Source organism: Pleuronectes platessa, chromosome 3 (genome assembly GCF_947347685.1).
Source record: "Pleuronectes platessa chromosome 3, fPlePla1.1, whole genome shotgun sequence".
NCBI classification, from domain to species: Eukaryota; Metazoa; Chordata; class Actinopteri; order Pleuronectiformes; family Pleuronectidae; genus Pleuronectes; species Pleuronectes platessa.
In genome coordinates, this window is record NC_070628.1 from 20,631,551 (window position 1) to 20,658,191 (window position 26,641).

A 26,641-nucleotide genomic window follows, 5' to 3' on the forward strand; every position below is an offset into this window, starting at 1 on the left:
TGGCGTGGCCTCAGCTGACGTATATTTCGGGTGTGATTGGACGTCGACCTGTCACTCAGCGGAGTTAAGGAAGGGGCTGCAGAGCGCTGCCAAGATGAAGCACTACGAGGTGAGTAGTGTCAATGAAACTCTAAACCGTTAGTGGAGCCAGACTTTGATCAGTCTCCATGATTCTGAGTGTGTGTGGTTCGCGTGTAAACACGAGCGGAGCCGTGGCAGAGCTGTGGCGCTGTAAACACGCACAGGAAGGAGCGCACGCTGCTGCACCATCGGAGCTGCCGCCTGTCACCGGCCTACTGAGGCCGTCGTTCACGATAATAAGCTGTGAGGAGTTAACTAATGTCACGGTGAGAGCTAATGTGCACCCGCGCGCCTGAGGGATAAAGGCTCGTCGTGTATTTCAGAAGATCTCCACGCCTGTGGGATAAATAGCTGTGGGTTAGCAGCTCTACCGCCCCCTATGGCTGGAATGAATCACTGCGCTTCTTATCTTGTTATTACCCAATAATGCAGGTGAACAGTCAAGTGAGTGCGACATCTCAGCGTGATAAATCAGACCACGTGGTTAGGGTTGATTTTTTTATTATTATAACATGGTCAATATTAAGAAAAGGCTTGCGAGAGTGAAGTCGTAATATATTACAGTATCATGTCATAACTGAGAAAGAAGTCGGTTTGGTCATTAGCTAAATTTCCACAAAAGAAGCAACTCCCTCCTTGTCTGTGGGATTTCTTCTTCAGAATAAACCCACTTTCCTTCACAATCTGTCCAAAGTCCTGATACTTATGATAATGTGGTTCCGATGTGACAAAGGAATGTGTTATTTGTGAAACCTTCTCTAAAGTATAACTTAACAAGATGCATCCAGGTTCCTCATTTTAAGTGACGACTAATCAGACTGATCACCCCCATCTTACATGACCCAAAGCCTAAATTTAAATTATTCTCATATTCGTATCTCATGTAACGACATTTTTCCTGTAACATTACAACTTTATTCTCTAAATCTCAGATATTTACCTCTTTAAGTGGAACTAAAACTCTGCCATACTCTCCTCAGGGGATAAAAAGGAAAAATAAGTGTATTTCCCTTTTGCTACTTACCAATTGTACTGCTGCTAGAACTTAAAGTGTGTGTACATGTGAACAAGTGGAGTTTCTTGAGCAAATAAAACCCATCAGACAGGATCTGAAGCAGTCTGACAGAAACTGAGAAAACCAGTGGCTGCTCCGGTTCCCCTTCTTTCTGTCAACAGTAACCTATGAGGGACAAAACCACATTTTAACATTGAGATTTCACTGAGTTCATTTTCTCATACATTCAATAGCAACACTGATTAAAAATATTGTTTAATTCAGATAAGAAATATCTTTATTTGATAACACGTATATAAATCGAAAGACATCAGTTTGTTTGATCACAATCTTACTTGTTTTTCACACTCTACGTTCCACTTATCATTCAGTCCTTGTACAGGTCACAACCTCAGGCCACTCCTGCCATACTTGCCCTCTGCTGGACTCACCTTTTCACTCACCTTTTCACTCACCTTTTCACAGCCATCCTCCGTTATCACTTCCTAAACAATGGCTAAGCTGCATTTCAAAATGACTCACCTGCACAGTTTAGACTCTTCTATGAAGCTACTGAGTGATATTCAGGTCTGTGATGTACCTACATTATTGGACAAAGTGTCACACTGAAATGTGTGTCTCCACAATGAGGGTAACATGTCAAGCAAGTTTTGGAGGCAGTTATCAAAATATAGAATCTGACCATGGTACAATGTTTTACAGCTATAACAAAGCTCGTTTAACAGGGTAACAAAATACCATGCAGCTGTGTGAGTGAAAAGGTTTTTTACATATGTGGCCTGAGAAACTGAATTTTTATGACAGACTTTGCATTAGCTGTTTAACAGCATTGCAAGGAATCACAAATGTGATGCCCAATCAGATAAGTCATAATGTCTCGGCAACAACTCAAAAAACACTTGTTGACACTATAAACTAAATTTGGTGAAATCTTCACCTTAATTCGTCTTAATCTGTTACTATTACCCAAACTGCAGTTTTTTTATATTGAGGATGGCATACTATTCCAAATTTTTTTTAGCTGGACCACCATTTCTTTGTGACCTATAATAAGGGAAATAATTCAAATTTGCAAATTTCCCCATTGTAGGACTAATAAAGGATTATCTTATCTAATATGGCCAGTCACAGTCGGAGTTCAATCAAAAACTTCAAACTTCACAAGCCAATATCTCTCGCTTAATTTAGATCTGAGAAACATATCATTTTGGTTTCATGGGTTTCTCATGTGACCTAATCAGCACAATATTTTTGATTTAACAGATTCTGATTGAGTTCATTTTTCATGCTTACATTTTTTTTTATCAAATCAATTTAAACTTTGTAGCACAGCTTTGGGTTTTAGTCTTTTCTTTCCTTGTACAGGACAAAACACACCAAGCTAAAGTTAAACAGAAATATATGGTCGAACTGAAAGTACTTGATTAAATTATAATTCTTAAGTTGCAATCCTCACAATGTCTTGCAACAAAAATCAAATAGCGTTTTTTCATTTGGTCACTCTACCAGTTTATTCTTCGTTTCATTGCATTTACACCAGATAGCACCAGAGAGCTGAATCAGCTCAACAGCGATCTGCTCTCACACTGACTTCCTCACTACAGTACAATATACAGTATGTGTGCAACATGGACAGGTTGTTAATCTATCTGAACACAAAAATCTTTAGATTCAAGAATGCCCTCCTACCTTGAGATGTGCAGAATTAATGGAAAAGAAGTTGTCCAGCGTCGTATTCAAAATTTACTTCTCCCAGATTCCCTCTGACCCATGTGTCCATTACGGTGAAAGACTGTCACTGCCAAGCAGAGGCTTTATATAGATGAGAAGGGGGAGGAACAGCGGCAGTGGGTATGCCTGGCATACAGGAAAGTGAGATGGGGTTATTTCCCCGAAGTCTCAACAGCAGTGTTGGGTTTCTTGCTCACTTTAGGCATCACTGCATGCAGGGTATAAAATCCCATCTGAAAGGAAAAAAACAATAATAATAGCGACCAATTTTATTGTGCATTTTAGGCCACAAAAATTTATCGGCAGGACTTTTTTATCGTTTACTTTTATTGTGTGGGATTTTGATGCCTACTGAGAAACATCAAAATTTGTGGCCATTTCCTGTCCAGGTTCAATGACTACGTATTATTGTGCAAAAGCTAAATACCCTCAATTTATTATGTTTACACTCAGGAAATGTGAAGTCAAGCAGTTAGTAACTGTTGTTAATTGATGTTGCTAAATGAATGGAAAAACTCCAATAGGATGTTATAATGGGATTAAGACGTATACATAAATACAAAATGAATCTAAGGTCAGAAAACTCCACAAGTCTTATATGATCATTCTGAGTATGACCTTATTCAGGTTAAGGTAATCAGAAAATGCTGTTTACATGTCAGTGTCATGTTCAGCCTTGATCGGGTTAATATTGGAATATCTGTGTCTATGTGAAAAACTTTCAGGTCTGTATATTCATCCTACAAAGTGCATGAAATAATGTGAAGCCTAAAGTCAAGGGTCAAGCTTAGGTTAAGCCTAAAGCTTTGACACTTGTGACTTTGCCAAAGGGGAATTTCCTGAGTTAATCCCTCCGAGTCTGGAGTGTTTATCATCCCTCTGTGGCAGGATAGAGCAACCCCCTGTGCATGCGCGTGCTTGTGTGTGCTTGGTCGCTCAGGTGTCTCAGAACAGGTGCCCTACTAAAACACAGATTGAGTGACGGTACAGTGTGATCAACATTGGGCCCATGACATCACTACATAGGTCTAGATTGGCGGCGGCTGCTTATGCAGAGTTAACAGTAGACCTCTATGTTTAGCTGGAAGAGCAAGACAGGGGGTCAAACTAGGAAAGAGGGGCTGCTCTCTGTCATAATAACTCTCCACCATCTTCCCACTTAGCCAGGAGTTAAGAGGTATCGGAGGTCGTCAGTTGTCTTTTTTTAGGGGAGGGGTTGTGTTTCAAAACCAAGTCTGGTGCTGCTCTGACATGAAGCTGCTGCTCTTGGCTCAAGAAGTTTTCCTTCACACAATTATATGTGCACTGGTCTATTGTGGACGCTTTGCCAGGGGGATACTGGGAATTCCTATGTTTGCAACTGTGCACACACACATATGTGGTATATGTCTGCACCCAGGGGGGGGGGGGGGGGGGGGGGGGGGGGGGAGGAGTGGTAGTTAAATAAAGCAGCACGCCAGAAGAGAAGGAATGAAAGAGGGAGGGAGAGTGAGAGAATGACAGAGAGGAGAAAGAAGAGGGAGGGGATGGGGTGCAGATTTATTTCCACAGCTGAGTGCTGTGCCTCTCCTCTCCGCCTCGACGTGGATCTGTGATAGACAGCCGAGAGGAGGCAAGTGAAAACAGAACTGAGGGGGAAGAGTGAGGGGAAGAAGGGAATAAACTTAGGTGCAGGAGGAGGATTAAGGACATGGATGCCTTAGCACTAGAAGCCACCAGTGGCAAAAAGACAGCTAATGGGCCGATAGTAGCGGTGGCCCTGCTGCCGGCTCAAGCCCCGGTCAAACGCAAACCTGCCAAAAAAACTAAAAAGGCTGTTGTTTTCTTTGAGGTGGAGATACTGGACGCCAGGACCAAGGACAAGCTCTGCTTCCTGGACAAGGTAAGAACATATCTTTTTTTTTTTTCCTTTTATGTGTGACAAATTTTATCTTGATGCAACTGGACTAACATCCTTTGTGCCAGATGACTTTTTAATAACAGCTTGTGTGTGCCTGTGTTTCACTGAACAGAACAGGTGAAACACGCTGGTCCTACACTATTGTAAAACGTCTGTGTGTGTGTGTGTGTGTATAAGAGTCAGGCGTTTTCTAGACCATAGAGGTGCTGTAGCCATCGCTTTCAGCGGGTGTGTTGCCCTGGGAGTATGAGACCATTCCACTTAACACTGCTGGGTGCAGTTCTCTGGGCGAGGCAGTGGACAGACGCGCACAGGACAAAATATCACAAACAACTGTTCGAGCGTCCACACTGATGTGACAGCCCTGCAACAAGTGATGTATTTGTAAAGGTTAACGCCTCACTGTCACTGTGTTGGCACTTCGACTCCATGTAGACATCATACTAGACACTAGCCTCAGCCTATGGCCTCACAGCTGCAGGTGGTGTGTGTGTGTGTGTGTGTGACACAAACATATATCCTTCAGAAAAAAAGTTTGTTCTACGTATAATTCATGATATTAAAGGATTTGAAATATTGTATCATGAATGATCTCGTTCTAGATGAGCAACATGAGATATTTTCAACTGTTGAAGGTGTCATATTCTAGCACTGAACTATGACAGCAGTATAGAAAGTAGGACTAGAAACAATTGTATCTTTATACATGAGGTACTTACAAAAAATCCTATTCACCTTAGTGTCTTCTCATATGTTATGGTCAACGTGGTGACTGTTGTCCTGATCCTCTCGCTGTAGGCTTCAGCAGCTGGTTGAGTCTGTTCCAGATGTTCGAACCCTGGACTGCAATCTGTGGTTTAAACAAGGTGTGATGCAGAAATCTGTAGAAAGGAGCTGTGAAGGAATCTCCTCATTTATTATCAACCAGAAACATAGGAACTGGAAAGATTCCTGCTTTTGAAAAGTAGCCATGTGCCTGGAATAAATTGCATCTGCTTTAATATGTAACTTGGAGAAGATTAGTTATTATCAACCGACTTTGACTTTGTTGTTAGTTGACGGTCTCTGCACATGTTTGTCATATACTACATTTTCTGTCAATTTGAGCATATAGTCCATTTCTTGTTTGGTTTAACTGAAACAAAAGTCTGACTCTATGTTGCATTATTATATTTATCTTTGTCCTCAAAGAAAAACTGAGAAGATAGATATACTGGCGAGAGTGGTTTTTTTGTGACTTAACACAGAGCCAAGTCAAAACTAGAGATTGTTTAACATCAACACGTTTGTAGATTGTTTGCAGGGCGTACAACTTCTCCGGCTGGACACAGTTGTCAGTAAATACTTTTAATTTCTTTCCCTTTCCCGGTCGTAGAGCATATACTGTAGTTGTGGTGGTTGAAAATCAAGTGTGGTGATATTTACTTCCACAAATGAGGATATGTTTTTCAAAACAAAATCCCGGAATATTCCCTTTCTTTAATGTGTGGTTTGCAACATTTTCATCTGTTGAATAGTAGTAGTGATAGTAATTGATGGATCTTTATGGGAAAGAATATTAGGCGTATAGCTGGGAGACTGATATCTGCGTGTGTGTGCAATTTGGTTTGGCTTGATTGAATTTAAGCGGACTGCTGGGCAGTTATTGAAGTGAAGTATTGCACCTCAGTATAAAGGGACTAAAGGGTATCACTGTTGTATTGTATTTTCAAAGTGTTTAATTCTCATCAATCACGCTGTTATTTTTATTTCAGTCCAATTTATTGAGTTATTCAGTGCTGCAGCAGTAACGGTGGTTTAGGGCAGGGGTTTTCAACTGGTTTTGTCCCAGGGACCACCATTTTGACCAGAAAGTAATCCGCGGCCCACTGATGTGCTTACGCGCGCACGCCTACGTTTGTGTTTGCGTGCATGTGGATAGAAGTAAGTTTTAACATTTAGTTTTCCATGTTGGTTTTATTTAAAAACCTCACACAAATCTAGAAAAAACTGTGTAAAAAACAACAAACAGTTGATTTTCAGTGCTTAAGAATTGAAAACATAATTAAAATGCAGTTTGTAGTGGTACTGCATCTCAGAACCATATGTACATCAATATATAACATTCATGACTTAAATGCACAGACATGTAGCTGACATGTTGAGGGAACGTTAAAGAAACGGTGACAATCATGGTTTGTGCCAATTGTAGGGGCTTGCTTAGGCCCGATTTAAGTGTGTCTATTTATTCTGTTGGGAGAACTGCTACTGGATAGATGTAAGTCTTCGAGCTCTCCTAAGAAATAGTTTCTCAACCAGCAAACATGGTAAAGTTGACTGTTATTGCAATTAATTGTTTTGGCTATTATGCCAATTTTTGGGAAAATAAAAATTCCCATCATACAAACTACATCTCCAAGACCTCCTGAGAGTTTTTCTGCCTAGCTAAACCGCTCTTCTACATCTACCTTTAACACACATACACAGGGGAAAACTACTGGCGGTTTCTAGGCCAAAGCCGGTTTCAAGGTTCCCCTCATCACCTTTAAATTATTTTAGACATATTTTTCTTATTTTAGATACTTTTCACGATATTCAAGAGTAATCTAGAAATGTGTTGAAACATCAGAGCGAATTTCGCAGACCCCCTGCAATGCCGTCGCAGACCACCAGGGGGCAGCGGACCCCCGGTTGAAAACCCCTGGTTTAGTCTGTTGTTGGTGTGAGGTCCGCTGCTGTATAGAATTGCATTAGCGTTAGTTTACAGTGGTGTTATCAGGGCTGCTGCACAAGTACCAAAAGTACAAGTTGCTATCCTTACTGGATTATACCAGGTTGTCGGCTTAGCAGAGTTTCCGTGGTGAAGGCACGTACAATATTAACATCTTTTGGAGTGGCAGTTCACAGATAGGACAGGGATAGGTCTGGACCTTTATTTTAGGGGCTGGAGGAGTCACAGAGAGGTGGTTTCTCAGTGATGTAATGCTGCTTAAAATGGCACATGGTCTTCAGGAGGACGTGAACAGAAGCCAGGTCATGCACAGTGTGACATTACTTCAGCAGCTGATGGATCATACAGACTGTGAGGAAAATCACTGTAACAGAAATGCTTAAGGAGTTAAATTGGAAAACAATGATACACTCACAGAAATATTTAACCCTAACTTTTAAGATTTATGTAATTTAATTAATAACAAAGTTCCATTTGATTATTTTTTATATTTTGAACATAAACCTACCACATAAACTTTACATGATCCATATGCATCAGTGTAATAAAGCCTATTCATTTGAAATGCATATTCCTCAGGTTTATGTATTCAGTATTAATATAATTTATTGAATTTAAATGCATATTATTCAGGTTATACATTTAGAATACATTAAGTATATTTGTTTGAATTACATAGTAATTAGGTTACCTATTCAAGATGAATAAAGTGTATGTGTTTAAGATACATAACAATTAAGCTTAAATTCAATCAAAATGCATTAGATTTATGTATTTTTATGATTAATATCCATTAATATTTTTCTATTAGGTTACCTATTCAAGATGATTATTGTGTATGTTTTTGAAATACATAACAATTAAGCTTAAATTTAATCATAATGCATTATTTTTATGATTCATATTCAATGGATTTTTTCTATTAGGTTACCTATTCAAGATGATTGTGTATTTGTTTGAAATTCAACAATATCTCAATGATGCATACAATCAGACCACCTTGTTGATTCAACTAATTTATTAACGCTTCTCTTCACACAGACACTGTACTCAGCAGGTAGTGTAGCTCTTCAACCAAGTAATCTACTGCTATAGATGGAACATGAAACATGTTTTGTAATTGCAATAGAACAGAGGCAAGTTAGTATCTGCTCCAACAATGGCAGTAAAGGACCTGCTCTTTTTTCTAGATCTAGAACAAACAAACAAACTACAGGCTCAACAACATTCCTTACATCTGTATCTGCTGGAACGATCGCAGTAATGGGATATGAAAGGACAGAACAAACTCTTCAGGCTCAACAACATTAAACATATAGTAGTAGAACATAGGTCTCTTCCTGTACTTCCTCCTCCCATCACCACCCCACCCCAAAAAAAGAGTCACCTGAGCAATTTGAGTTTCAGTGCTCGTACTTTGGCTGAAGGCTTGGACGATTCCAGGTCCATCAGGATCTTCTGGTAAGCTTCGAATGTATACTTCAAGTTTTTTGGATAGCTCAAATTAAGAGCATAGACCAACCCATAAAGCATTATGCATGCATGGTTGATACTTTGGAGGTTGTTGAGAACTTGGACCCCTTCCAGGACCATACCGACATCTGCAAAGAGTCCACCAGGACCATCATGATCATCACCCTCAGCTTGAACGGTGTAGATTGCCATGGTTGTCCCTGCGACATCTGCCTCGGCCTCACTGCATTCGATGTCCTGAAAGATGGAGAGAACAGAGAACAATGAGCTGTGTCACCCTCACCTTTGACCACCAAATTCTAAGCAGCTCATCATTGAGGCCAAGTGCGTGTTAATTTGAAAAAATTCTCTGAAGGCACTGTAGATATAGCGTTCATGAGAATGCGATGGAGTTCAAGGTTACAATGACCTCAAGATCTTTGACTCCCTAAAAGCCTGGAAAACAAAACAAAAAGTCAAGTTATGTATAAATGGAGTTGTACATTCAATGATCATAAACTATTTAAATATGATTAAAAAAAAAGTGGTGTTTGAGCATTGTTGATCACAATGAGGGTTGTGTCAAAGAATCTAGATGCCATTCCTTACCGTGTTTGTGGTAACTGTGCCGTAAAGAATGGCATGTCGTGTCTCATTGCTTAAAATTAATACTCTTACGGTAATCCTTTAATTTAGTGAATATTTAATGGTGCACATGAAACATAAGAGACCAACTTACATGTTCATAGGTTCGTCCTACTCTGAGGCTAAGGTTTTGTGCTTCCTTAAGACGCAAGGATTTCCGGGAAGACAGAAGAGACTGCACTTTATCCAACGAAGCATTTGACCTGCCACAATAAAAATGGAGTCAACAAAACATCCCTTAAAAATATAAAAAATCTGTGAGGTTTATGAAAATATTCAAAGTAACAATACCCAAAAGAGCCAAAGTAGGGTGAAAGGACAGTAGGAAAGAGGCAAACCTACTGCTCCCTCACTCCTACCCTCCACCATCTCTCCTAATCTCCTCTCATAGGGTAAGGTTTACTCCTCCCTCCTATCCAACCCTCTCTCATGCCGTCCTCCCTCTCTCCTAACCTCCTTCTGTTTCCTGTTAGCAAATAGAAGGAACTAATCTCTTCCTATCCTGACCTTCTCTTCCCTAACCCATCAACCCTTGCAAATGCCCCATTCTACTAAATAGAATCAGCCCCAACAGCCAAAACAAAACAAAGTATCCTTACTACTACACTGTTTTATGACTTACCTCTTCACATCCGGCTTTGGCTTTATAGTCTGCCTCAGATCCTCAGCTGCCTTTTGACAGAAAAAACAATAATTATCCCATTATTTCTCTCCACAGATATCAGCCCTAAATACAATACAAGGTATGGTAAAGGATGAAGACAGGAATTGCATTATCTTTGTAAACCTCATTGTTGAAAAAATTGAGAAGTAACAATTTCGCCATACTTTTACACCTTTTTAAAATCCCATGCTTTATGTATGTGTGAAGTTACACTGTGATAGGAGGTAACACACAATAAAGCTATATGTGTGAAGTGTGTGGGAGACAGAGAGAGAGAGAGACAGACCGAGAGGGAGAAGACCTAGGGGAAGAGAGAAAAGGAAGGACGGAGAGACAGAGAGAAGAAGGAGACATAGGGAGATAGTCAGACACAGAAAGGGGGAGGGAGACAGAAAAGAGAGAGTAGGGGGAGACAGACAAAGTGTGGTAGGATAAAGAGAGGGGGGGGGGGGGGGGGGGGGGGGAGAGAGACAAGTCGATCAATCTTGTGTTGGTTAGAGTTCCAGTCAACATGTCCACTTACTTGCAATAACATCAAGGACGAAAAGAAGGCTTCCCTCTCCCCGATGTTCTTCAGGCGTTGGAGCTCATAAGCTGAGAGTCCACAACATGCATCCTGTTGACCCCACACACACACACACACTCACACACACACATGAGAGTTAAGATGATCAGAATCAAGAATTAAAACCGAACTAACATAATCTGAAAGGCATTTCTTACTAAATAACATTTCCAAAACGGGTGTCAATTACATAACTGCTGCTTTATGAGAACTATCAAGTTTCTGTGTACTCACCTTCGTGTTTGGGGCAGAATTGTTGCTGGCAGATGGGAGACGCTTAGGTGCCAGGACCCGTCTCTTCACCTCAGGCCCCTCCGGACCATTTGGATTTACTTCCTACAAGTGACAGCACTACCACCATTGCCTTGAGGGAATTTCTTACTCAAAACAAACAACCCATTGGACCCAATGACGAACTACTGGTGGTCAAGGTCAATGTGACCTAATGCCCATCCCATTCTCATGAACACCACATGTTATCAGGCGCACCTAGAGGGAAATTAATTACATCTGGCACAAAGGACAGAAAGATGACATACTTACCACGTATTCTTTGACCAATGTGTCCAGGTCTTCACAGAGGTAGATGCTGAGACATCTCAAAACGCAATCACGCCTCACGTTGATGTCTTGATTCTGAAACAAACATTGCATGATTCCATGCTGGTCAGTGTCAGATACACACTAACACGCATGTCAAGCCACTAACATTTCCCTCCTTGACCATCCTGAACTCAACTGGTTTCACTACACTCCATTAAAGCAAAATGTAATTTCAATAAGTTCTCAATAAACAACCAGTCCGGCCCTTGACTTGTACACATTTTTTAATTTTGGCCCATGGCGTATGAGGTTGACACCCCTGGGTTAGACCAAAAAAATACTTACATTCTCCATCTTTGCCATCATGGCTCCGATTTTTTCCCCTGCAGCTCCCCCTTTAGTGTTGAAAACCCTGATCAGGTCGCCGGTCAGGCGGTCCAGTTCCCTCAAAAATGTTAAGGTCAGTGGTACAGTTGTCAGCCGCATAAACTCCAAGTTGATCTGTAAAAGACAACAGAGACAGGACACAGACTTAAACAGGGGCAGCTGTTGCTCAGTTGGTAAAGGGGTCAATCATAGACCGAAGGTCAGAGGTTCAAATCCCGGCTCTGACTGTCCACATGTCAAAGGGTCCTGGAGCAAAGCTAGAGCACTGCACAGCAGCTGGCTGCCGCCATTGAATTGTTAACTGGGTGAATGAGAGAAAGCCATTGTAAAGCACTTAGGTTTGGGTTGGGCTCGACGCTAAGCTTTTTTCCAATTACCAATTACCACATGTGTGACAATGTGTGACATTGAATACACAAGTTACTAAACTTCAGATTCACACTTGCCTCAATGACGTCAAAGAGTGCTGGCCATTTATTGAAAAACTCTGGAATCTTTGGCTCCTGGAGAACCTCCTGTCTCCTGAGGGAGAATGTACGCTGCATCTTTTCCTTGATGAGGGCCTCATCCCTTTTCTTCTTTTTTACCTGAAATGGAATGAAACGTCATTGTCATTATACAGTAAAGATACTTGTATAACGAGATATGATGAGAAACTCTCAGCAATGGTACACAATACAATTGGAAACAGAAGTATTAACAATATGAATAGGGAGTAAGAATATTTTCCAAACTGAGCGTAATAGATAAAGAAAAATGAACTGTGCAAAGTAACCACAAAACAGCTTAAGTGTCCAGTGCTGTGCAAAATGAACTGTTGGGCTGCTTGAGCTGAGCTGGACAGGAAGTATAGTGCAAAAAACATGACGGGTTAAAAGCTCTTATACTGGCCATGCCGTGAACATGGTGTAATCATGGATAGGTAAGATATGTATTGCACATTATACCTCCATCAGTAGAGCCACCCTTTCCATCTCCAAACTGTGTATTGTTTCACCACTAGGGATGTTCGGACAGAAATTTACATCTCCCTTCCTGGGCTTCTTGATGTTGGCTGCTGGAGACTGCTGGCCACTTCGCTTGTTTTTCAGAGAGTTGATGGCAACCTCGGGGTGTCCAGCTCGGCTGAGGAGAAGAACAATGATATTTTTTCAGCACCTTTCACTGACGATCAAAAATTGCTTCACAATTTAAACACAATGGGCTCTATTTTAGTTTTGTCCTTAGCGCCATGTCTTTCATACATTTATGCTGGTGCAAAGTGGCACAAGACCTTAAATGCAAGACTTCTAATCTGTCGGACTGGCATTTACTATCTTGCTCCACCCTCTGCTGGCACAAATATAAAGCATAAGCCTTGGTACTTAGGACAGCAACAAAAAAAGAACCCATTAAATAAAACACAAACCTCAGCTTGGTGCGGAAGTTCATCATTTTTATCTTCAGGTAATGCTTCCAGCCACAGTATCCAGTTCGTGTTGCTTTTTCCAGTAAACATGGATGTGACTGTATCAGAGCCTTTGCCACTTCCTCTAATTGCTCATCCCTTGGGTAAGCTGTGTGCTTTATTATTTCCTCAGCTAGGCCTTCAAGGATATCTGAGCGTACTTTCGGCGTAGGACACAGAACAGTTCCCTGTGCCTTGAACTCATCATTTCCTTTCTGGAGCATAATCTCAGCACAGGATGAGAAGCGGGGCACGACAAAGGGTCTAGGCCAGGGGCAGGACCGGGTCTCAGGCGATGACAAGACGATGGTATCATTGCTGGAGTGGGAGTCTGAATCATTTGGTTCTAATGATGAAGAGCTGGCTTTGGAAGGAGTACCTGGGATTGTGCAGCAGGCATCTTCCGTGAGTGGAGCGGACCTGGTTGTCTCACAAAGCATGTACACCACTTTCAAAGTCCCTTTATCTTCAAGTTCTGATGTTGACAAGAGATTCATGAACTGATTATCCATGTCTTTGTCTTTGTACTGAAGTCTGAACTTCTCAGTCACTTCAAAGAAAGTCTTGATTTTAAGAGCCAAGTCCTCCACAGTTCTTGGTATTCCGGATTCAATGGAGAGTTTTCTTGCATCCTCTTCACCTCCAAAGAGGACTCTGAAGGTTACTCGTGCTGCCATCCTGCTTTGCTAATCTAAGGTGGATACAGAAATACAGAGTAGACAGGTATTAGTCTTGTTATTCAAATATTCAATCACTCAGGCAGAATACATGGTCAGGACACAGTCATTGCCTAGATGTGATGAGGCTAGGACAGCGAGGAGGGTAACAAAGGAAGTTAGTAAAGAGGAGACTAGGAGAGAATAGGAGAGTGAGAAGGTCAGTAGAGAGTGGAGACTAGGAGAGTGAGAAGGTCAGTAGAGTGGAGACTAGGAGAGTGAGAAGGTCAGTAGAGAGTGGAGACTAGGAGAGTGAGAAGGTCAGTAGAGAGCAGACATGAGTACAGAGAAGTACCCACAAAGTTTATGTGGTGGACTAAAACCAAATTTGTTACTGAAGATTTTTACACGGCACTGTAAATTAACTAAATCAAACCTGTAATGACGATGTGTCTCTTCAGGGTCACCATACGTCTGGATCCGACTGTGTAGGCCACAAGTGGACAGTAATCCGTAAGCTCCTCAAGCTGAACAAGGGCAACCTCTCTTCCTGGTGACAATGTCAACTGGAACGCCCCAAAATGGTGCTGATACCAAGCAAAGTATAAACGAACTATGAAGCTCAACTCATCTCTCACTATACATATTTGTATGATCTCTGCAAATTCAGGCATTCCAGCCGTTGACCCACATGCCAAAAACATCCCATTTCTGTAATTGATCCCTTTAGTGGTGACATTCTTTGTGAGATTCACTTGACTGATGTCTGGATACTTCAGTCTGAGAGCCAATACAACCTCCTCATTCAAAACATCAACTGGGACTATGGAGACATTTGTAACTTCCACATTTGATGCACTGAGACTGGATGAATGCAAGTGATAACTGATCAATTGCTGGTGTTTGCTTGCCAGAGTAAGTGCAATATTCCTGAAATTATTTGTGTGTCGAGCTACTTGTTTAAAAAAACTGTGTTTGGCCTCAAACCTTATAGTCCATACACCCACAAGAGGCCCAAAGCACCTGATCAAGTGTGGGTAATGCTCGATATAATGGTGTTTAGGTTTCAGCGTCACACCTGGGATAAGCTCAAGCAACCTGTGTCTGTGCTCAGACACTTTGACATCAAGGTACGCAATGGTCTCGTGCGTGTGAACAGGTGCCACAACCAACTCTACGATTTCCTTCAGGTCTAGTATCACTTGCCAAGCCAGCTCACCCTCTGGTATAAGGTCCCCTATGAGAAATGGAAGGAAACGTATGAGGCACCAATTTTCATGGGAGTTGCCACCTATCGTTTTCCTACTGGAATAGGCAAGTGGTATGATGTGAGGCCGATTTTTTTTGTCACTCCACTTATAAGGAAATTTGAGTATACGCGTGTTAAGAGAATCCAAACTGAAGAACTTCTTCGAGATCAGAATGCTCAAACACAGTGCTAGTTCAAATGGGACAATGCCCTCAAACAAATCGTGTACTATATCTGGGGGGTAGCCTGTGCCGACGTGAAAATGTTGAAGATGTTTAGTTAAAGGGCAAGCTCTCTTCACTCCAAAGCAATTCTTTTGAGTATCCTGTGCAATCTTCAGATGTGCTTCATGTATTTCTTTGGTTCGTAGACAAAAAGCACCTGAATGAACATCCTTTGACTGTATTTCTACTTTCTGAGCAGTACAAAATCGGCAAATATATTGCCCAGAAAAGCTCTCTATGAAACCAGCCAAACCGTGGGCGCCCAAATTATCAGCAATTACACTATGCACTGTTCCTTTGACAAAAGATCCAAGCTTTGGAATGAACACACCATGCTCTTCTAGTGTAACAAGATCATGTAAAAGTGGCTCCAAAATTTTTTCATATCCATATGCCTTTACATCGTCACTCTTACACAAAACTGCCAAATAAATTGAGGTGAGTGCTGAGTGAGAGCCTGGTGCCAAGTTATTCAGAATCCAATATACACTACACAACTTGTGCTTCTTTCGTGACGTGCCCAAAGGATTACACAATTCAAAGTCATCAATGTATAAGGTTAAACAAAGTTTTAAATCATCACTTGAGAGGAACAGGTTTTCCTTGAAGTACACACCATCTCTTATGGAGCGATACTGCTGGTTTTCAGGCTGGTCAGTGTTACTGCTCTGTGTTCTGTGGGTATCAATAACTCTATTCAACACTTCAGTAGAATCAAGTATCTGCTGCAACGATCGCAGTAATGGGATATATTGAAAGGACCTGCAATTTTTTTGATCTAGAACAAACTCTACAGGCTCCACAACATTAAACACTTTTTTTAAGTATTCTTTTCTCTTATAAGCTGTAGAAAGTGCACCACCTTTCCCCAGTGCATTAACCAAAGGATTCGATTTACATAGTAAATCAGCTAATTCATTAACAACAACACCATCAACCTCAATGTCTTTGTTTTTGAAAAAATCTGAGAGCCTGCTCCTAGTTATCGGCACAGACACTGTACTCAGCAGGTAGTGTAGCTCTTCAACCAAGTCATCTACTGCTATAGATGGAACATGAAAAATGTTCTCTAATTTCAATAGAACAGAGGCAAGTTTTTTTTCTACTACTTCAGGAAGGTCCTCTGAATAATCAATATCAGTATCTGCATCGGACTGACTATCATCTATGTTTGCAGAAGATGTGGGCCTATCATCAGGACTAGCAGACTGAACAGTGACCTTAACTACACCTGCCTTAAAATCTGATAGACTGTGGGGATTATGTTTACGATTTTTATGTGACTTAAAAGTACCATATACATGTGTCTGAAATGCACATCCCTCAAACATACAAGTTACATTTTCATACTGTCTAAGATGTTGATAAGTATGACTAAAGTAATCTTTCTCAGTTGAAAGTTCTTCACAACCACACGTCTGACATTTGAATGTAGTTGACTGAGCAACTGCTGTTTCTAGCTTTCTGTGTTCTCGATATATGTGAGTCAAAAGTTTCTTCCAGGTTGTGAATGTGCAAGGACACTCTACATAAATACAGGGATATTTGCATGTGCGGGCATGGTGGAAATGTCTTAGTCTGAAGTGTTTTATTAACTCATACCTTGAGGATAATATAGTGTCACACAATCTGCATGGCCACATAACACAGCACCTGTGAATGAATACAAAGAACAATAAGTCAGTTACAGCATGTTATTAACAACCAAAAAACAAGTTCCACATGGCTACAAAAACATCCGTTTTCAAAGTGCATGTATAATCTACAGCACTACTGAAAAACCCACACACCCAACCTTCTACAAGATCAGAAATTTTAGGCCATTTGTATTTTCTGTTATCAATGAATTTATCCTTTTGACTCAATTTTAGCTTTGATATCTTAAACAATTTTGTGTGAAGGGGGGGAGCGAGGGAGGCGGCAGCGGCGGGGGTTTAGAGCATAGACATCTTATAGATAGACGGAGCATTGGCTCCTGGGACGCGAGAAATACGGCCGCCATCTTGGAGTGGTAATGATTTAACATTACCGTACAATTGGTATAATTAGTATTGAATAATAAAACACGCCAAACCATGTGGCCTTTATCATAGCTACACGTATGACAAAAAAACACATGAAAATCAGTGGTATTCAGTGAGGTATGATTAATTAAATGCGCTGACAGTTCATTGCTCCAGCCAAACGGATTACACTGAGTGGAGCGGATGACCACTCCAAAATGGCGGCCCCGCGTCTCGTCAGCGCCAGTAGGCGGTAGCATTCGATGCTCCGTCTATCGTATACGATGTATATGGTTTAGAGCAGGGGTATTCAACTAAAATTTAAAGAGGTCCAGTTTGAGAAAATTTCTTGAAGCAAAGGTCCGGAAGATCATAATTTCTAACTATTTAGTGTGATATATATTTAAGTAGCCTAGTAGTTGTATCAGCAACTGCATGTACTCAATACCTGACTTTCAAATCAAATGAATTCAGTACGATTCAAAAACTTTTTGACAATATTTATTATCATGTAACATAGAACTGAACATATATGTATTGCAGGAGTATATCATTAACTAAATAAAAGTAGGACTGCATTTCGAAATAAATAATAAATAAATAATAAATAAAAATGTGCAAATAAAGTGCTTAACTTCAGAAAAATAAAATAAATGAAGCAAAAGCTTGAAATTCCCTTTTTCTGTTTCACAAATTGACTTAACAGTCTCAACCAATTTCACAGATGATAACAATTGAACAGTTTTAGAATGACTGACTTCCGCTTTTAATAGGGCTACTTTCCTCAGAGCTGAGAAAGCTGTCTCTGAGACCATTTGGAGCCAGAAAGTGGAAGGGTCAGTTCTTGCAAACTGCTCTTGCAGGGCCACATCTGCTTGGAGATCAACCAATTGCATCTGGAGAAGCCCAGCGTTCACCCATTTAAAGTGCTGTGTGACTTCCTTTGAGAACCCCCTGACATCTGTGATGAGAAATGGGTTCTGAATGAACATGGTGAGCGGCTGTCCAAAGCTGAAGCTGTCAAAACGGTTGCTAAAGTTAACAATCAGCTTATCAATAAAGCCAACAAACGCAGACACATCTCTCTGTCCCTGAACCTGTTCCTGAACTGCTGGGAAGTGTGCACAGTCTCCCTGCAGGTCTTCCTTGAACACCTCAAGTTTCCTCTGAAAGGAGCGGACAGCTGTCATCAGTTCACAAATTGAATTGTCCTTGCCCTGTAGCCTCAAATTCAGTTCCTTCAGATGCGAAGTGATATCAACCAAAAATGCCACATTATCCATCTGTTTCTCATTTTCTAAAAAGAGAGAAAACTGTGTTGCCTTCTTCTTCTGCGCTCTAACACCCTGCCTTTACTGAGCCATCTCACATTATTGTGCAGCAAAAGGTCATCAGCATCGGCATCAACTTCTCTAAGGAATTCCCTTAGCATGCGATGCTGGTAGGAAGAGGATGCCCTGAGAAAATTGATCATTTTCATCATTGTGTTCATCACCTCAGCATGTTCATCTGACAGGGAGGCGCAGAGGACAGATTGGTGAATAATACAATGGTAACCTATGAGCTCAGGATTGTCCTCTTTCAGTCTTGCTACAGCTCCTTTCTCTCTCCCTATCATTGCAGGGGCTCCATCTGTGGTAATTGAAACCACTTGTTGTGGATGTATCCCTCTCTTTTTTAACATTTCCTTAACAGCCAGGTAGATGTCTTCACCTCTTGTACTGGTCTGAAGGGGAGTGAAACCTAACAGGTCTTCACAGAACGCTTTCTGGTCGGTGCTGAAAAACCTGACATACCAACAGCTGAGCACTGTCACACACGTCAATGGACTCATCCACGGCTAAGCCTACACACGGTGCCTTCTTCATGGCTTCATCTAGCTTGGTTAGAACATCCTCAGTTAATAGTTCACTTCTCTTTGTGGCAGATGAGGCTGACATGGGTATTTGCTTTATTTTATCACAAACCTGTTGTTGTTGTTTTCCGTCAAAAGTGTTTCGGCAACTGCACTCATGCATTCTTTGATAACCCCTCCATCAGTAAATGGCTTTTTGTGTTGACCCAAAATCCAAGCAACTCTGAGGGAACACTCATGAGCACGTTGTTGGGCAGTGAATGAGTGGCTCAGGATCCTGGTGGACTGGACATATTGGGCTCTGAGACCACTTATTTTCTGTGATCTCACTTCAGATTTAGGTGGGTATGTTTGTTCAAAACCTTTATGTTTTGTCTCATAATGGCGTTTCACATTGGCACTTTTAATAAGTGCCACAGTCTCTGAACATATGAGACACACTGGTTTAGTGCTCCCAGTGGGAAGAATGAACAGAAATGAGTCTGTCCATTCCGGATTGAATGCTCTATTTTCGCTGTCCACTTTTCTTTTTTTGGAGAGCGACATGTGTATCTTATGTTTTCTCCGGCTCACTCCTGTTTCTCTCCTTCTTTCCGGCTCACTCCTGTTTTTTTTTCTTTTCTCCGTCTCACTCCTGCTTATTTCCTTTTCTCCCTCTCACTCCTGCTTCTCTCCTTCTCTCCGTCTCACTCCTGCTTCTTTCCTTTTCTCCCTCTCACTCCTGCTTCTCTCCTTCTCTCCGTCTCACTCCTGCTTCTTTCCTTTTCTCCCTCTCACTCCTGCTTCTCTCCTTCTTTCCGGCTCACTCCTGTTTTTTTTTCTTTTCTCCGTCTCACTCCTGCTTCTTTACTTTTCTCCGTCTCACTCCTGCTTCTTCACTTTTCTCCGTCTCACTCCTGCTTCTTTACTTTTCTCCGTCTCACTCCTGCTTCTCTCCTTCTCTCCGTCTCACTCCTGTGTCTCTCCTTCTCTCCGTCTCACTCCTGCTTCTTTACTTTTCTCCGTCTCACTCCTGCTTCTTTCCTTCTCTCCGACTCACTCCTTTGTTTCTCTCTACCTGTACCGCTATCTTTCCTTTTCTTTCTACCGTATTTTCGTGTCTTACTTGCCTCTAACTCTGTCATCTGTCGGCAGCGTCGCAATGTTTACCGCCGTGAATGCACAGACTTGATTGGCTGAGTAGTATCACATGGGATGGCTTTACTCGCATGCAATTGGTCAATGCGCTTCCTCATCCGCTAAACCACTACCGTAATAACTACAAAAGCTGCGCCTGTTAGAAAAAACGGAAGCTCCGCTAAACCACTACCGTAATGACTACAAAAGCTGGCTGTAGGTCCGGGTCCGTATGGGACGGCTTCTGGGTCCGGACCCGGACCGCGGTCCGCCAGTTAGTGACCCCTGGTTTAGAGGGTTCTAGACCAGACCGGATTGCTTCTGGTGTGAACGACATAATCGGTTAATATGTGCCCCGAAAGGAAAATGGCGGCGCTTCGCGGCTATTCGCTTCCACGTCCGGTGTGTCCCTTCCATTCAGATACCCGAAAAGTTTTGAATGAAATATATTTCAATTCGCCAATCATTGATCATTTTTCCTACTCCACATCGTGGATGAATAATACATCCATGCTCCGCATACAGCACGAAGTTTAGTGAATTGCTAGCTACGTTAGCTAGCGAGTGCCAGCACATGAGGTAAATTAGTAGGCCTCAAGATAAAACTGCTTACAGTCATCACGAATTCCGCAGATTTGATCATTAGTGAATTGATATTAATGTAAAACTGCACGAATAATACACAGATTGATGTAAGAATACAAAGGATGACTCGGATTACTCACCATTACACCTGAGCTGGGAAGATGGCGTCCAGTGGAAAACGAGGGTGTCATTTCCTGTTCCGCTTCACTTACCGGTAGCCTTAATTGTATGCGCACCAATCCCATACATTTTAAGTAAAAGAATCGTGTTTGTTTCACAGCTTTGATTATTTAAACCATTTTATTATGTATTAAGTAATTACATTTAATATATTTTAGAATTGACAGAATTACACAGATTATAATTAATTTCAATACATACATTTAAAAAATATTTAATTTAAATAAAATCTAATAGATGTATATGCATAAATATAAACTCTACCATGATTCATTTCTGTGAGTGTAGAATGTTAATGATTTTATAAGTTCTTGTTCTGTCAGGAGAGTTAAAAGAGAGTATATGTGCAATTGTGCATTTTGGTGTGTGTATGATAGATTTATATATATTGAATATTATATTCAGGTAGAGGTTTCACACTAACATCCTGGTGGAGGCCATCTGAAAAACATATTTACTGCCAGAATGATTGGAGAAACCTGCCACTGAAGTCGTAAACCTCAACGACCTCAGAGAAACTGGATGCTGGTGCCAGAGCAGTTAAAACGTGGTCATGTGCAGATTGTGTTTTTATTTAGTAATTGGTTGACCGTTAGAACATGGTGAAGGAAGTAATGCTCTCCCTGCCCATTTTTAAGCTCATTTTTGTACCTGAATGAAATGAAAAGATATTTGAAAATCTTGCTTTGGAGTTTTTGCTTAGTCAGTCTTTAATTCTAGAGCAGCTGCAATGCTGGTTAGTAAAGTCCAGTGTGTACATGCAAATATAACTCATAAATCAGTACAGTACTGAAAGTGTATATTAACCATTGATATGTACAATACTAGTCAGCATTGATATAAAGAAATGTACGATTTGATCAGATAAAGACATTTGGGTGCTCTTCATGTTTCTGTTTTGTTGTCACAGTGTTTATATTTTGGGTAGTTAGCCTGGGAGAAGGTTGTGTACTTTGGCTGTGTGTGTGCGTGTGCGTGTGCGTGTGCGTGTGTGTGTGTGTGTGTGTGTGTGTGTGTGTGTGTGTGTGTGTGTGTGTGTGTGTGTGTGTGTGTGTGTGTGTGTGTGTGTGTGTGTGTGTGTGTGTGTGTGAGAGTATGTCATAGGCTACCTTTGGGTATAAATCAGAATTAAAATCAGTTAACTGGCGAACTGTTCATTTTTAGTTCAGTGGTTTAGCTTATGTTTAGCCAAGTGATTTCCAGGAAATGAATGCAAGATATGTAATGCTCCAAAAAATGACCCTAGCAGTGTGAGCGTGTGTGTGTGTGTGCACGCGCTGAGGTTCTCTGAAACCCTAATACCAGCTGTTAAATAGCCCACGTCCATGGGATGTGTGGACACAGCCAGGGCTAAATTTACCACTTATCACCATCATAAATGGAAAACAGGATTATTATCTGTTCCTTTGTGTGAGTGTGTGTCTGTGCGTGTTCACTGTACTCGTGCATGTCTCGCCACTTATTTATTGTGTTGTTATTTGCAGGTCGAGCCAAATGCCACTATTGGGGAGATCAAGTCTATGTTCCACAAGAGCCGTGAGTGACGTCTCTGTGCAAATGACCAAAGCCTCATAAATCAGATTTATGGAAACAGTGCAAAACCAGCACATAGAAACACTGACTTTCTGTCCTGTGTCGTTATTATGTGTCTTGTTTCAGATCCTCAGTGGTACCCAGCCAGACAGTCCATCCGCCTCGACGCCAGTAAGTCAACAGTGTGACAGTTTGTCAACTGATCAAAATGAACACATGATTTAATGTAGATCTCAATAGAGTGAACGTGTTTTCCAGAGGGGAAGTCTCTGAAGGACGAGGATGTTCTGCAGCACCTTCCTGTGGGAACCACGGCAACCTTCTACTTCCGAGACCTGGGAGCTCAGATCAGCTGGGTCACGGTGGGTACCACACTGAGTACGTCCAAACAAGGGGAAGCAAGTCGCGCCAACGTATTCAGACCAGGTCCAACAGTCCGGACAAACTCACCCGCAGCAGAGTGCGAGTGGGATCAAGCAGAGCTATACTGGGATATCCCACTGGGAAAAACTGGAGAGGGGGGCAGAGGGTTCCTCCTGACCCTGAGGTTAACTTGCTGCAGTGAAGTTCACTCTTAGAGGAGTGCCATGTAGGGGAGAGACCTAATCAGCAGAGGGTTTTCTTAATGTAGCTTTCTAACACCTCCAACAGGACAAGATAAAATCATGTCACAAGAGGCTAAATGGAATAAATCACTACAGTCTTAACCTCTGAATCACCCTGTCCTTCCTTCTTTCTTTTTTCAGGTCTTTCTGACGGAGTACGCTGGTCCTCTGGTCATCTACCTGATGTTCTACTTCAGGGTTCCTTTTATCTATGCACCCAAATATGATTTTACCACCAGCAAGCATTGGGTCGTACAGTGAGTGTCTCCAACACAATGAATCACACATTGTCTTGCGCTTCCCAGTGTCTGTACATTGATCCAACTGACCGCTACCTAATGATTGATACTTTCTTTCAAATGGGTAAAATCTTTCTTTGTAGTAGATCTATGTGCATCCCATTGATTAATTCAGATCCTGCTGTCTCGGCTCAATCTCCTGCTCTCTCTCACTCTCTCTCTCGCTTGAGCACAATCACACACATGCTATCAGTCTGTGTTAAAGCAACATGAACACATGACCAACATGCTTGTTCCTAAGGGGGGGGAACAGTTCATCTCCCTACCCATGAGACTTCATGTCTCCCCAGCACGGGACACATGACATTGCTGAGTCAGGGGGGCTGGGGTGGAGGTGGGTCGTGAAGTATCTTTGCAGTGAAGGAGTTGGCAGCTGATGTTTAAATATGAGCTTTGAATGCATAGGAGGGGATTGTCAGTGCCTTGTTCTCAATAGCAGGAAGCATCCTCTCTTTAATAACTGTAGCAGGACTCACACAAGTGTCTCTTCTTTTTTCCCTCAGTCTCGCCTGCATGTGTCACTCCTTCCACTACGTCAAGAGACTTCTGGAGACTCTGTTTGTCCACCGCTTCTCTCACGGGACGATGCCGTTACGCAACATCTTTAAGGTGAGATACACTATCCGGTCGGAACGTTACCACGTGTTTATGTACTGTAGATTGTTTGAAAAGTGAATAATCAACAGTTTATGGTTTGACTAAGTGTATCTCTGCCACTACAAGGACGTCTCAGTGACAACGCTCCTGTCATGTCTTCTGTTTCAGAACTGTACGTACTACTGGGGCTTTGCGGCATGGATGGCCTATTACATCAACCACCCGCTCTACACGCCGCCCAGTGAGTGTGCGTGCCCCAACTCGTGCAGACACAACAATCACACATGCAGTGGCATTGTCTAGCTGTAACTCCTTTGGACCATCACTGACAGTATGTTTTTGTGTCTTGTTGCAGTCTACGGGGAGCAACAGATAAGACTGGCAGTCATCATATTTTTGGTAAGAATCTGTGATGCATCTTGTGTCATTACATTTTTCTCTATTTATTTGGTTGCTGCTTTATATGAGTTTTATCAGCATTAAAAAGGTTGGTTTGCGTAGCCGCTTTGACATAGAGGTGGGCTGGGATAGGGCTGAGAGGCATTTAGAAGGGTTTTTACAAGGACAGGAGAGAAGCCTATGTGTAGATGTTGAAATTCTTTGCTTGTCAAAGTACCATTAATCTCATCACTATACTCTCATGGACTCTGGATTTTGATATTTTTCCCGACATAAGATTCTTTATCTCTTAACTTTTTTTTCTTGAGGACAAAAAGCCACTACAGTGATGGCGTCACAGGTGTATAAATGGGGTTTGTAGACTCAGGCCCTAACTTTAAAAAAGTATATATATTGTTCTCCATACTACCATGATGCAATATGAAATCAATAATGAGTCTATGAATGTTTTCTGTCTCAGTTCTGTCAGATCGGCAACTTTTCCATTCACATTGCCCTCCGGAACCTCCGTCCACCAGGTATTTTTGTATTTCTTACATTGTGTATTCACAACATCGTAAAGCTATGGTTAATCATCCATATCAAATCTGTTTGTATCAAATATGTTTAAATGCCTTTTAATCAAAACCCCTGTAAACATAATTTCGCTATTTTTAAGTATTTCTCTATAACATATAATATCATAGCTCGAGCAGGGAGTATAATCATTGGACAGTGTTTTACTGTCGATATCAGGCCAAACTCTAACCTTGATTGGATGGATTTGAAAACAATTTTAACAATCCGTTCCTTTTCCTTCTTTCTTTATCCAGGATCTAAGGCCAGGAAGATTCCTTATCCAACCAAGAACCCCTTCACCTGGATCTTCCTGCTGGTCTCCTGCCCCAACTACACCTATGAGGTAATGTGATTTATTTGTTATGGCAGCTGATTGGCGTTAGTCTTCTAAAAAAGTACAGCTTTAAGTATCAGGAAATGATTGTCCCATTTCTATAATTGTATCCTCAGGAAATGTGTGTGTTCTGTGACTTACCACTGAAAGTAGCACGTTATAGCTGCAGCTGCTGCTCTCTGCTGGTCAGTCTGTGTCTAACGCCCCCTCCTCCTGTTGCAGCTGGGCTCCTGGCTTGGCTTCACCATCATGACGCAGTGTCTGCCGGTGGCCTTCTTCTTTTTGGTGGGGTTCATCCAAATGACCGTCTGGGCCAAGGGGAAGCACCGCAGCTACCTGAAGGAGTTCCGCGACTACCCTCCCCTCCGCTCACCCATCGTGCCCTTCGTCCTGTAGAGGACTTTTCTTTTAACCCTCCCTCAACCCATCCAGCCCTCCCTATTCGTAGGAGTCCAGTACCCGCAACATTAATGGACAGGATGCACCTCCTCTTTTCTTTCATCCAAAGTTTCCACCAGAACTTCATTGATTGACTGACGGAATCCATCTCTGTCCTCCTCCTTCATTTCCTCCCAACCCATATTTTCTTTCTGCCTTCCTGTTCTACATCCCTGTCGTGTTATATGAAATATAAAACACTAGACTTGCACTGTTTTTTTGACCGCTAACAAACTCATTCTGATTGATCGACTGGCTTATGTGCTTCCAATCTCCCAGAGCAGCCGTCACTCTCCAGCTACCCAGTGTTCACTGACAGATGTGCTGCGAGACGTCGTCCTGCTCTTACATCATCTGATACTGTTGTCTTGGGGCTGATTCTGCATCTAGTGAAATTCAGTAAATCTTGTTCAGTTTTGATATCTATTGCTCTAAATTTTAGACCATGACAGCATTTAATTTTGTTGATGTCTGAAGTAATTTATTAAAAAACAATAAACCAGAATGATGTTGTGTTGCTCTTAGATATAACATTACAAGTGTTTTATCAATAGCTTGAATTTTTACAAAGCTTTTGTTGATTTACGGAGGACAGAGTTTTACACCAAGATGAATGTCACACTCCCGACCAGTTATAAGGCAATAAAAATACAGATGAAAAAACATTTTCAGATTCACCTTAATATATTTGAAGATTGATATAAAATATTTTGCCAAACTTGACATGGCCAATCTTTACTGGTGAAGATAATCTTTATTTAATGAATCCTGAACCAGGGAATTTTAATTTAAATGTTTTCACTTATCTTTGGACTAATGGAAGAAAATGAATTAAAATTCTCTTCCTCTTTGTACAATCAAAGATCAGAG

The 26,641-nt window shown here is 41.5% G+C and overlaps 2 protein-coding genes across 7 annotated transcripts; one reads left to right on the top strand and one right to left on the bottom strand.

Annotated features, from left to right (window-relative positions):
- tecrb (trans-2,3-enoyl-CoA reductase b) lies at positions 1 to 26,276 on the top strand. Of its 2 annotated transcripts, XM_053417211.1 has the most exons (12): positions 1 to 109; positions 4,659 to 4,709; positions 22,493 to 22,544; positions 22,668 to 22,712; positions 22,800 to 22,903; positions 23,288 to 23,403; positions 23,949 to 24,054; positions 24,211 to 24,289; positions 24,398 to 24,441; positions 24,902 to 24,959; positions 25,254 to 25,342; positions 25,556 to 26,276. In XM_053417211.1, exons 1-12 carry the CDS (start codon positions 95 to 97, stop codon positions 25,727 to 25,729), a joined length of 933 nt encoding a protein of 310 aa, XP_053273186.1. In that variant the 5' UTR covers positions 1 to 94; the 3' UTR covers positions 25,730 to 26,276. The 2 variants fall into 2 exon arrangements, with proteins under 2 accessions (XP_053273186.1, XP_053273176.1); XM_053417201.1 differs by lacking the exon at positions 1 to 109 and having other exon boundaries at positions 4,344 to 4,709; positions 24,211 to 24,283.
- LOC128430985 (uncharacterized) lies at positions 8,438 to 16,922 on the bottom strand. Of its 5 annotated transcripts, none has more exons than XM_053417157.1 (12): positions 16,872 to 16,922; positions 14,233 to 14,383; positions 13,102 to 13,831; positions 12,641 to 12,818; positions 12,140 to 12,280; positions 11,652 to 11,807; positions 11,307 to 11,399; positions 10,998 to 11,099; positions 10,722 to 10,814; positions 10,157 to 10,206; positions 9,629 to 9,737; positions 8,438 to 9,147 (listed from the first exon to the last, which is right to left on the bottom strand). In XM_053417157.1, exons 3-12 carry the CDS (start codon positions 13,815 to 13,817, stop codon positions 8,821 to 8,823), a joined length of 1,965 nt encoding a protein of 654 aa, XP_053273132.1. In that variant the 5' UTR covers positions 13,818 to 13,831; positions 14,233 to 14,383; positions 16,872 to 16,922; the 3' UTR covers positions 8,438 to 8,820. The 5 variants fall into 5 exon arrangements, with proteins under 5 accessions (XP_053273132.1, XP_053273141.1, XP_053273148.1 ...); XM_053417166.1 differs by lacking the exon at positions 16,872 to 16,922 and adding an exon at positions 14,875 to 16,089; XM_053417183.1 differs by lacking the exon at positions 8,438 to 9,147 and adding an exon at positions 14,875 to 15,033 and having other exon boundaries at positions 9,154 to 9,737; positions 16,872 to 16,894.
- Positions 26,277 to 26,641: the final 365 nt, after the last annotated feature.